Genomic DNA, 11757 nt, shown 5'->3' with positions numbered 1-11757 from the left:
CTCTCTCTCTCTCTCTCTCTCTCTCTCTCTCTCTCTCTCTCTCTCTCTCTCTCTCTCTCTCTCTCTCTCTCTCTCTCACACACACACACACACACACACACACACACACACACACACACACACACACACACACACACACACACACACACACACACATGAACAAACACACACTCTCTCTCTCTATCTTTCACACTTATATAAACATGGACTCTTCTGGTGCTCTGTCTGTCTCTCACACACACGCTCTCTCTCTCTCTCTCTCTCTCTCTCTCTCTCTCTCTCTCTCTCTCTCTCTCTCTCTCTCTCTCTCTCTCTCTCTCTCTCTCTCTCTCTCTCTCTCTCTCTCTCTCTCTCTCTCTCTCTCTCTCTCTCTCTCTCTCTCTCTCTCTCTCTCTCTCTCTCTCTCTCTCTCTCTCTCTCTCTCTCTCTCTCTCTCTCTCTCTCTCTCTCTCTCTCTCTCTCTCTCTCTCTCTCTCTCTCTCTCTCTCTCTCTCTCTCTCTCTCTCTCTCTCTCTCTCTCTCTCTCTCTCTCTCTCTCTCTCTCTCTCTCTCTCTCTCTCTCTCTCTCTCTCTCTCTCTCTCTCTCTCTCTCTCTCTCTCTCTCTCTCTCTCTCTCTCTCTCTCTCTCTCTCTCTCTCTCTCTCTCTCTCTCTCTCTCTCTCTCTCTCTCTCTCTCTCTCTCTCTCTCTCTCTCTCTCTCTCTCTCTCTCTCTCTCTCTCTCTCTCTCTCTCTCTCTCTCTCTCTCTCTCTCTCTCTCTCTCTCTCTCTCTCTCTCTCTCTCTCTCTCTCTCTCTCTCTCTCTCTCTCTCTCTCTCTCTCTCTCTCTCTCTCTCTCTCTCTCTCTCTCTCTCTCTCTCTCTCTCTCTCTCTCTCTCTCTCTCTCTCTCTCTCTCTCTCTCTCTCTCTCTCTCTCTCTCTCTCTCTCTCTCTCTCTCTCTCTCTCCCAGGCCAGGTCATCGCGTGTGGGGTGGGTGAGAGCGGCTGTGAGGGAGTACTTCTATGGGGGAGGCCTCAAGGCAGCCACTGACAAGGAGATGAGGAAATTAGAACATCTTGGTCTCACACTGGACTCTCCCTTCTCCTGGTGGGTGGTGGTGGTGGTGGTGGTGGTCGTGGTGGTGGTGGTGGTGGTCGTGGTTTGCTATTCTGTTTATCTTTTTGTTTTTCTGTGTTTTTCTTGTTGTTTTTCTTCTTTCTCTTCTTAATTTCTTCCTTTTCTTGTTCTTGTTATTTTGTTTTTTTGTTTATTTATTTTTCTTCTTCTTCTTCTTCTTCTTCTTCTTCTTCTTCTTCTTCTTCTTCCTGGTGTTCTTTTTCTTCTTCTTCTTATTCCTCTTTCTTGTTCTTGTCTTTTATTTTTTTCTCCTTGTTCTTCCTTTGTTTTGTTTTCTTCTTCTTTTTCTTCTTTCTCATCTTAATCTTCCTTTTCTTCTTGTTTTTTTGTTTATTATTCTTTTTCTTCTATTTCCTCATGTTCTTTTTTCTTCTTTTCCTCTTTCTTCTTCTCTTATTATTCTATTTTCCTTTTCCTTCTTGTTCTTCCTGTTGTTTCCTGTTAATTTGTTACTAGAACCATAAAAACACCCTTGAAAACCCATATAACTTCAACTAGAGCCTTTTAAATGAGTGTTTCTCCTGTCAATAATGTAGAAATATTGTTAATCTGTCACTAGAACCATAAAAACACCCTTGAAAACCCTTTTCATTTCAACTAGAGCCTTTTAAAAGAGCATTTCTCCTGTCAGTAATGTAGAAATGTTGTCAATCTGTCACTAGAACTGTAAAAACACCCTTGAAAATCCTTGTCATTTCAACTAGAGCCTTTTAAAAGAGTGTTTCTCCTGTTGTAATGTAGAAATGTTGTTAATCTGTCACTAGAACTATAAAAACATCCTTGAAAACTTGTAACCCTTGTAACTTCAACTACAGCCTTTTAAAAGAGCATTTCTCCTGTTAATAATATAGAAATCTTGTTAATCTGTCACTAGAACCATAAAAACACCCTTGAAAACCTGCTTAACTTGAACTACAGCCTTTTAAAAGAATGTTTATCCTGTTGTAATGTAGAAATGTTGTTAATCTGTCACTAGAACCATAAAAACACCCTTGAAATCCCTTGTCATTTCAACTAGAGCCTTTTAAAAGAGCATTTCTCCTGTTAATAATGTAGAAATCTTGTTAATCTGTCACTAGAACCATAAAAACACCCTTGAAAACCCTTGTCATTTCAACTAGAGCCTTTTAAAAGAGTGTTTCTCCTGTTGTAATGTAGAAATGTTGTTAATCTGTCACTAGAACTATAAAAACATCCTTGAAAACTTGTAACCCTTGTAACTTCAACTAGAGCCTTTTAAAAGAGCATTTGTCCTGTTAATAATATAGAAATCTTGTTAATCTTTGCCTAGAACTGTAAAAACACCCTTGAAAACCCTTATCACTTCAACTACAGCCTTTTAAACATAGCAACATTACAATTCTGAGGCGTTTACAAATGGCGCACCAGCTTAAACAGTCCTATTTTCTCTCTTTCCAATAGCTCCCCACCTGAGGGCAAAATTCGAGTGTTGGATGTCGGCAGCTGTTATAATCCCTTCGCTGTCTTCCCAGAGTTTGAGGTCACAGCCTTTGACCTCTATCCTGCTCATGAGGTCAGTACGTGTGTGTGTGTGTATGTGTGTGTGAGGGGTTGGTGTAATAGATAGACTTGTTGTTGTTGTTGGTGGTGGTGGTGGTGGTGGTGTAGTAATAGTAGTAGTAGTAGTTTAATTTATACTAACTCCTTTCCTTACCTAAGTAAATAAATAGATAGACAGACATGCAGATAGATAAATAGATAGACAGACAGACAGACACAGATAGATAGATAGACAGTTTATCAGGAGGTAAACATATCACGCAGGGAAGCCACAGAACGCCTCACTTCTGATCTTTCTAAAATTTGTGATTGTGGCAGAGCAAACTTGGTATTGTTCAATGCCTCAAAAACTCAATTCCTCCATCTATCAACTCGACACAACCTTCCAGACAACTATCCCCTCTTCTTCAATGACACTCAACTGTCCCCCTCTTCTACACTGAACATCCTCGCTCTGTCCTTTACTTATAATCTGAACTGGAAACTTCACATCTCATCTCTAGCTAAAACAGCTTCTATGAAGTTAGGTGTTCTGAGACGTCTCCGCCAGTTTTTCTCACTCCCCCCAGCTGCTAACTCTGTACAAGGGCCTTATCCATCCATGTATGGAGTATGCTTCACATGTCTGGGGGGTTCCACTCATACTGCTCTTCTAGACAGGGTGGAATCAAAAGCTTTTCGTCTCATCAACTCCTCTCCTCTAAGTGAGTGTCTTCAGCCTCTCTCTCACCACCGCAATGTTGCATATCTAGCTGTCTTCTACCGCTATTTTCATGCTAACTGCTCTTCTGATCTTGCTAACTGCATGCCTCCCCTCCTCCCGCGGCCTCGCTGCACAACACTTTCTTTCTCTCACCACTATTCTGTCCACCTCTCTAATGCAAGAGTTAACCAGTATTCTCAGTCATTCATCCCTTTCTCTGGTAAACTCTGGAACTCCCTGCCTGCTTCTGTATCTCCTTCCTATGACTTGAACTCCTTCAGGATGGAGGTTTCAAGACACTTATCCTTCAATTTTTGACTACCGCTTTGGACGCTTCGGGGACCTTAGCGGTATATAGATAGAAAAAAAAAAAGAACAGTAGAGAGAGGAAGAGAAGAAGAAATAGAGGAAGAAGAAAACCAGATAGATAAATAGATATACAGACAGATAGATAGAGAGACTTAGCGAACATTCTCTTTGTTTTAGTCTGTGCTAAGAGGAGATCTTCTGAGTCTCACGATACTGGATGGAGACGCAACAGAAAACGGGGATGCAAAGAAAACGAAAGAAGAAATGAAGGAGGGAGAGAAGAAGGAGGAGGAGGAGGAAGAAAAAGAGGAAGAAGATGCAAGATTGAAAGGGATAGAAAGAGAAATAAACAAGGAAAAGAAAAGGAAAGAAGGAAATTTAGAAACAGGACAAAAACAAGAAAGAATGGGAGAAGAAAGGGAAAAATATGAGGATAAAGAAGGAAAAAGAGAAAGAGAGGAAGACAGAACAGAACACGAAGAAAGAGAGGAACAAGAAATGGAGGAAGAAGAAAGACTAAGAAGAGAAAGAGAAGAGAGACATGAGAAGGAAGCAAAACAAACAAAAATGAGAAAGAAGGAAGAAGAGGAGGAAGGAAGAGAGGAAGAAAGAATAAAAGAAGAAGAAGAGAGAGATGAAACACAGACAAAAACAAGAATGAGGAATAAGGAAGAAGAAAAAGAGAGAAGAAAGGAGGAAGAAGAGATAGCAGATAATCACAAAAGAGAAACGAGAACAGAAGAAGAGGAAAGAGACAAAAGAGAGAAAAAGATAGAGAAAGAGAAACAGCAAACAAAGGAAGAACAAGAAACAAAAGCAAAAGAGAACACTGAAAACAAAACGGAAAAACAAACACACACAATCAAAACAAACGAACAGAAAACGGGTACAGACAAACTAGGGCGTACCAAAACACCTTCAAATACACCCTTTCTCTCTTCACCCCTGCAGCCCCACCACACCCCTTTAACCTCCCTCCCAGCATCCTCATTTGAAGTCATAATTATGAGTCTAGTTCTTGAATACCTGCCATCCCCAGTACAGCGCCGGGACTGCTGTGAGAGGGCGTGGCGGCTTCTCACTCCTGGCGGCCTGCTGGCTATCGTGACCCCGGACAGCAAACACATAGGGGCAAATTCGCATATTTACCAGCTATGGCGTGTGACCTTGGCTTCTTTGGGGTTCGGGAGGGTGAAATATGAAAAGCAGTCGCATTTTTACGGGCTGGTCTTCAGGAAGGGTCTCTGTAGGGCTGCGTGGGTTAATGACACCGTTAGACTGCTTGAGAATGTTAAAAAAGCCAGGCATTCCCTTCGTGGTAAATTCCAGGGGATTAATTACTCTAAAGTCCTTGAAGAAATGTATATACCGCAAGATTTCATGTGTGAGGGGGACTGGAAGGGGCGCGGGACCTGTGAGGGGAAGAGAAAGGGGCAGGGATGTGGTGGCAGCCATAGGGTTGTGAAGAAAAGGAAGAATGAACAGGAGGAGCTGGGTAAAGTGACAGAAGGGAAGGATTAATTGATAGATGAAGGAATAAAATTAAAGGAGAGAAAGAAGGGGAGGAATGATAGGAAGTGAGGGAAGGGTTACGGAGAGAAGAGGAGGTGGAAGGAAGGAAAGGAGGAAGTGAAGGAAGGAAAGAAGGTGAAGGAAGGAAGAATAGGAGCAGGAAGTGAAGGAAGGAAGGGAGGGAGAAATAGATGGAGGAAAGGAAAGAATAAAGAGGAATAAGATTGAGCATAGAAAAAGTAGAGAAACAAAAGTTGATAATAAACAAACCAATAAAAGATAAAAATAAAGAAGAAATAGAAAAATAAAAACGAAGAAAGAAGCAAAGGAAAAGATGAAATAGTGGAGGATGAAGAAGAGAAAAGGAAAAAAACTAAATAAGAGAAGAGGAAGATGAAGAAAAAGGAGAAAGTAGAAAAGGAAAAAATATATATAAATAAAAAAAAGAAAAACGAGTAATTTGTAGTGTGTATATGTATTTTGTATCATGAAATTTCGTACGCAAAAGAAAAGTATTGTACACTGAAAAAAAACAAACAATAAAATATATACAAAATGTTACTTAACCTCATGTGTATAAATTTGTATTAGTTTAACAAGCTGTAGTGGAAATTATTGGGGTTTTCAAGGTACCAGGGATAGTTTAACAGGCTGTAGTGGAAGTTATTGGGGTTTTCAAGGTACCAGGGATAGTTTAACAGGCTGTAGTGGAAGTTATTGGGGTTTTCAAGGTTCCAGGGATAGTTTAACAGGCTGTAGTGGAAGTTATTGGAGTTTTCAAGGTTCCAGGGATAGTTTAACAGGCTGTAGTGGAAGTTATTGGGGTTTTCAAGGTTCCAGGGATAGTTTAACAGACTCTAGTGGAAGTTATTGGGGTTTTCAAGGTTCCAGGGATAGTTTAACAGGCTGTAGTGGAAGTTATTGGGGTTTTCAAGGTTCCAGGGATAGTTTAACAGGCTGTAGTGGAAGTTATTGGAGTTTTCAAGGTTCCAGGGATAGTTTAACAGGCTGTAGTGGAAGTTATTGGGGTTTTCAAGGTTCCAGGGATAGTTTAACAGACTCTAGTGGAAGTTATTGGGGTTTTCAAGGTTCCAGGGATAGTTTAACAGGCTGTAGTGGAAGTTATTGGGGTTTTCAAGGTTCCAGGGATAGTTTAACAGGCTGTAGTGGAAGTTATTGGGGTTTTCAAGGTTCCAGGGATAGTTTAACAGGCTGTAGTGGAAGTTATTGGGGTTTTCAAGGTTCCAGGGATAGTTTAACAGGTTGTAGTGGAAGTTATTGGGGTTTTCAAGATTCCAGGGATAGTTTAACAGGCTGTAGTGGAAGTTATTGGGGTTTTCAAGGTTCCAGGGATAGTTTAACAGCCTGTAGTGGAAGTTATTGGGGTTTTCAAGGTTCCAGGGATAGTTTAACAGGCTGTAGTGGAAGTTATTGGGGTTTTCAAGGTTCCAGGGATAGTTTAACAGGCTGTAGTGGAAGTTATTGGGGTTTTCAAGGTTCCAGGGATAGTTTAGCAGGCTGTAGTGGAAGTTATTGGGGTTTTCAAGGTTCCAGGGATAGTTTAACAGGCTGTAGTGGAAGTTATTGGGGTTTTCAAGGTTCCAGGGATAGTTTAACAGGCTGTAGTGGAAGTTATTGGGGTTTTCAAGGTTCCAGGGATAGTTTAAGAGGCTGTAGTGGAAGTTATTGGGATTTTCAAGGTTCCAGGGATAGTTTAACAGGCTGTAGTGGAAGTTACTGGGGTTTTCAAGGTTCCACGGATAGTTTAACAGGCTGTAGTGGAAGTTATTGGGGTTTTCAAGGTTCCAGGGATAGTTTAGCAGGCTGTAGTGGAAGTTATTGGGGTTTTCAAGGTTCCAGGGATAGTTTAACAGGCTGTAGTGGAAGTTATTGGGGTTTTCAAGGTTCCAGGGATAGTTTAAGAGGCTGTAGTGGAAGTTATTGGGATTTTCAAGGTTCCAGGGATAGTTTAACAGGCTGTAGTGGAAGTTACTGGGGTTTTCAAGGTTCCAGGGATAGTTTAACAGGCTGTAGTGGAAGTTATTGGGGTTTTGAAGGTTCCAGGGATAGTTTAACAGGCTGTAGTGGAAGTTATTGGGGTTTTCAAGGTTCCAGGGATAGTTTAACAGGCTGTAGTGGAAGTTATTGGGGTTTTCAAGGTTCCAAGGATAGTTTAACAGGCTGTAGTGGAAGTTATTGGGGTTTTCAAGGTTCCAGGGATAGTTTAACAGGCTGTAGTGGAAGTTATTGGGGTTTTCAAGGTTCCAGGGATAGTTTAACAGGCTGTAGTGGAAGTTATTGGGGTTTTCAAGGTTCCAGGGATAGTTTAACAGGCTGTAGTGGAAGTTATTGGGGTTTTCAAGGTTCCAGGGATAGTTTAACAGGCTGTAGTGGAAGTTATTGGGGTTTTCAAGGTTCCAGGGATAGTTTAACAGGCTGTAGTGGAAGTTATTGGGGTTTTCAAGGTTCCAGGGATAGTTTAACAGGCTGTAGTGGAAGTTATTGGGGTTTTCAAGGTTCCAGGGATAGTTTAACAGGCTGTAGTGGAAGTTATTGGGGTTTTCAAGGTTCCAGGGATAGATTAACAGGCTGTAGTGGAAGTTATTGGGGTTTTCAAGGGTGTTTTCATTTCATTGGCTGATTGCTCTGTTAAGAAAAGCTATATTATTTTTTTGACATTTCTTTTGCTTGTCTGTACAATTTCCATGAATGAGAGAGAGAGAGAGAGAGAGAGAGAGAGAGAGAGAGAGAGAGAGAGAGAGGAGGAATGAAAATACAGTAGCTTGTGCAATTTTTTTATATATATACTTTCTGACACCAATGGAGGGAATGTTTACTTGTAATATGTGTGTGTGGGTGACTGGTGAGAGAGAGAGAGAGAGAGAGAGAGAGAGAGAGAGAGAGAGAGAGAGAGAGAGAGAGAGAGAGAGAGAGAGAGATTTTTACCCATCATTCTCTCTGTATCTCTTCTCTCTCTCTTCCTCCTCTTACACTAGTTGAGAGAGAGAGAGAGAGAGAGAGAGAGAGAGAGAGAGAGAGAGAGAGAGAGAGAGAGAGAGAGAGAGAGAGAGAGAGAGAGAGAGAGAGAGAGAGAGACCCATCACAACAAAACAACAACAACAACAACAACAACACATATATTCTAATAATATTTCTATGTATATTTGTGTATCTAATATATTGTTTTTTTTTATTTATCTTTTTTCTCATACGTTTTCATTCAGTTATACAGGAAGAAACATACGTACATACATACAAACATACATACACTGCCACTCTCTCTCTCTCTCTCTCTCTCTCTCTGACATAAATATATTATCTTTCGTTAGGTTAAGAGAGAGAGAGAGAGAGAGAGAGAGAGAGAGAGAGAGAGAGAGAGAGAGAGAGAGAGAGAGAGAGAGAGAGAGAGAGAGAGAGAGAGAGAGAGATATTATTATTATTATTATTATTATTATTATTATTATTATTATTATTATTATTATCATCATCTTTCTTTCAATTCTTTTCTTTTCTTCTCAAATTTGTATCTATGCATTATTTTTCTTCTTCTTCTTCTTCTTCTTCTTTGTTTTGTTCTTGTTTTTGTTAGGTTCTTCATCTTTCTCTTTTGTTTTTTTCTATTTCTTCTGTTCCTTCTTTTATATCTCCTCTTTCTGTTCCTTCTCCTTTTACCTCTTCATCTTTTTTCTGCTTCTTCTTCTTCTTATTATTATTATTATTCTTTCTTCTTCTTTCTTCTACTTCCTGTTTTTTTGTTCTTTTTCTTCTCCTCTTTCTTCTTCTTCCTCTTCTTTACACACACACACACACACACACACACACACACACACACACACACACACACACACACACACACACACACACACACACTCACACAGCTAAGATTACAATGGAAAGACCTACGTGTGTGTGTGTGTGTGTGTGTGTGTGTGTGTGTGTGTGTGTGTGTGTGTGTGTGTGTGTGTGTGTGTGTGTGTGTATGCACATATGTGTGTGCGCGCGTGCATATGTGTGTTGGGGGAAAGCGCGTACATGGTCTGGAAGAATACGCACATGAATTGTATTTTACCTGAGTTAGCGCGCACACACGTACACACACACTCACATGTACACACACACACACACACACAGACACACAGACACACACTTGAAAGCACTACTTGTGTTTCTTATGGTAGAGAGAGAGAGAGAGAGAGAGAGAGAGAGAGAGAGAGAGAGAGAGAGAGAGAGAGAGAGAGAGAGAGAGAGAGAGAGAGAGAGAGAGAGAGAGAGAGAGAGAGAGAGAGAGAGAGAGAGAGAGAGAGAGAGAGAGAGAGAGAGAGAGAGAGAGAGAGAGATTAACAGTACAGTAAAATTATTTCTCAAACTAATTTAAGTGATGACAGACAGACAGACAGACAGACAGACAGACAGACAGACAGACAGACAGAGGGGTCCTTAAGAGCAGCCATTTAAGTCCTGTGGGATTCTGGGTAAGGAACCTGGAAGAAGAAAAATAATAATAATAATAATAATAATAATAATAATAATAATAATAATAATAATAATAATAATAATAATAATAATAATAATAATAATAATAATAATTGTAAGGTGTCATTTGATATATAATTAAGTATAACACACACACACACACACACACACACACACACACACACACACACACACACACACACACAGTCAGGTTTCAGTCCACTTCAGTCAATCTCAGTTAATGATATTCAGTAATTTACAATCTAAGTTTATTTAAGATAGTTTTCTCTAGTTCTTAGTTTAATCAGGTACATTTCTCTTTATTTTTAACCATATTTTCATTATTTTTCAGTATTTTCCTTTTCCCTCTCTCTCTCTTTCTTTCTCTGACACACACACACACACTGACACACACACTGACACACACACAGCCTTACCACAGCATCTCAGCGCCACGGTCTGGGTTGCGGCGCCACAGCATTGTCAAGGGAGCGTTTTGTCCTTGCAGTGACACCATTAGTCTCAGCAGCTGCCCACCACTGCTGACCTTCCGATACAGACAGTGGCGGCAGGATCGTCAATTACCAGTTGATCTTGTAGTACCAGGGCAGTTTGTAGTGGCAGACCAGTAGTAGTAGTAGTAGTAGTAGTAACTAGCGGAGGTCCTATTTTGTCTTTAGCTAATTTCAAACCTCCACTCAACAGCAGAACATTATTATATCCTCTGTGCTGTAGCGTAGAGACAGCAGGTGGCCCCAGCTCCTCACCCTCGTCACACACCACTACCACACTCCCCGGCCGGTTCTTGTGGGCCAGCAGAGGGTCGCACTCCCACCCCACGGCACGGGACAGCCTGGCGGACGGGTGGCTGATGGCTGTGACTAAGTGGCCCCTCTGGTAATCTTGTGAGCTGCGGATGTCGACGATCAGGTACGGGCGTGGTGGTGAGGATTTGGTGGTGTGGGCCTGTGGGGGGATGGGGGTGTTGTGATAAAGGGTTGTGTTGTGTTGGGTTGGTTTGTGTGTGTGTGTGTGTGTGTGTTTTCTAAGTAGAGGGATAAATAGATGGATTGATAGATAGATAAGTGAATTGATACTCTGTTAATCTCTCTCTCTCTCTCTCTCTCTCTCTCTCTCTCTCTCTCTCTCTCTCTCTCTCTCTCAAAAAATACCATTACTTTTGTTGTCTATAATAATTCTTTTTATTTCATTTGATTATTTAGTACGTTAAAGCTGATCCTCTCTCTCTCTCTCTCTCTCTCTCTCTCTCTCTCTCTCTCTCTCTCTCTCTCTCTCTCTCACCATCATGTGCTCCATGCCATGTACCACTTTCTTTAATTCATCTTGGTATTTTAAGGGAAACTTGTGAATTTTCCCCTCCTCTTCCTCCTCCTCCTCTTCTTCCCCCTCCTCTGCCCTCCTCCTCCTCTCCTCTTCCTCCTCCTCTTCCTCCTCCTCCGCTGCTGCCGCGTCGATGGCGTGTGTCACCATCAGCTGTATTAAATCTCCCAGGGATATTCTGCGGAAGTCCTCGTCGTAACGGACCTGAAAGAAAACGTGAGGTGGGTTTGTTTACGTTTGGGTTTTTTGCATTTTTCTTTATTTTTTTGTGTTTTTTATTTATTTTTATTTATTTTTTTGTTTTTTCCCTTTATTTGTGAGTATTTTTCAATTTTTTTCTTGTTTTCATATTATTATTATACTTTTTTTTTAATTTTTTTCTTGTTATTCTGTTTTAATTTTATCTTAAGGTTTATTTTACTTATTTAACCTAACCTAACCTAACCTAACCTACCTTATAGTACTTGCGTATCTCTCTGTCAAGCTCCCGGCGGCGGTGTGTGTTGAAGCCAGTGTTGGTTCGCGCCTGCACAGCGGCGTAGCGTGGGTTGGTCCTGACGCGGCGGTCCAGGATGTCCCGGTCACTCACCGAGAACTTCTTGAGTGACGAGGCGGTGCGGGGTGCCGGCCGCTGCGTCATGGCTGGGGGGTGGTAGGGGGACGGGGGTATTGAGTTTTAAGGCATGAGAAGAAAATTTAAAGTGATGTGTGGGAATTTTAAGAGATTATGAGGAGTATTTAAAGGATCTAAAGGATTTTTTACGGAATAACATGAGGATTTAT

The 11757-nt window shown here is 41.2% G+C and overlaps 2 protein-coding genes and 1 long non-coding RNA gene across 3 annotated transcripts in view; 2 read left to right on the top strand and 1 right to left on the bottom strand.

Moving 5' to 3' along the window:
* Positions 1-1035: 1035 nt before the first annotated feature.
* LOC135095473 (S-adenosylmethionine sensor upstream of mTORC1-like) lies at positions 1036-5766 on the top strand. The gene is made up of 4 exons (XM_063996321.1): positions 1036-1085; positions 2538-2649; positions 4600-4839; positions 5752-5766. Exons 1-4 carry the CDS (start codon positions 1036-1038, stop codon positions 5764-5766), a joined length of 417 nt encoding a protein of 138 aa, XP_063852391.1.
* Positions 5767-8178: 2412 nt separating this feature from the next.
* Positions 8179-11757, bottom strand: part of LOC135095415 (centrosomal protein of 41 kDa-like) — a 4299-nt gene continuing 720 nt past the window's right edge. Inside the window, exons 2-5 of the mRNA XM_063996253.1 lie at positions 11429-11616; positions 10936-11178; positions 10071-10599; positions 8179-9641 (exon numbers count right to left, since the gene is read on the bottom strand). Of these exons, the coding sequence (XP_063852323.1) occupies positions 10156-10599; positions 10936-11178; positions 11429-11614 (873 nt within the window). The 5' untranslated portion in view covers positions 11615-11616 and the 3' untranslated portion in view covers positions 8179-9641; positions 10071-10155. The remainder of the gene's footprint in view (positions 9642-10070; positions 10600-10935; positions 11179-11428; positions 11617-11757) is intronic.
* The window catches only part of LOC135095417 (uncharacterized), an 87864-nt gene continuing 87168 nt past the window's right edge, over positions 11062-11757 (top strand). The window contains exon 1 of the long non-coding RNA XR_010264380.1: positions 11062-11195. This is a non-coding gene — a long non-coding RNA (uncharacterized LOC135095417). The remainder of the gene's footprint in view (positions 11196-11757) is intronic.

The sequence above is a fragment of the Scylla paramamosain genome, chromosome 49 (assembly GCF_035594125.1).
Source record: "Scylla paramamosain isolate STU-SP2022 chromosome 49, ASM3559412v1, whole genome shotgun sequence".
NCBI classification, from domain to species: Eukaryota; Metazoa; Arthropoda; class Malacostraca; order Decapoda; family Portunidae; genus Scylla; species Scylla paramamosain.
Note: the sequence above shows the minus strand (reverse complement) of the source record. Positions and strands in the feature narration are given on the sequence as shown.

What these genes read in the sequence shown, in the direction of transcription:
- LOC135095473 (XM_063996321.1), top strand. Translation starts at nt 1,036, where the DNA reads ATGAGGAAATTAGAACATCTTGGTCTCACACTGGACTCTCCCTTCTCC. An exon ending in CTGGACTCTCCCTTCTCCTG is followed by an intron (nt 1,086 to 2,537) that starts GTGGGTGGTGGT and finishes TCTTTCCAATAG; the next exon opens with CTCCCCACCTGAGGGCAAAA. An exon ending in ACCTCTATCCTGCTCATGAG is followed by an intron (nt 2,650 to 4,599) that starts GTCAGTACGTGT and finishes TCACCCCTGCAG; the next exon opens with CCCCACCACACCCCTTTAAC.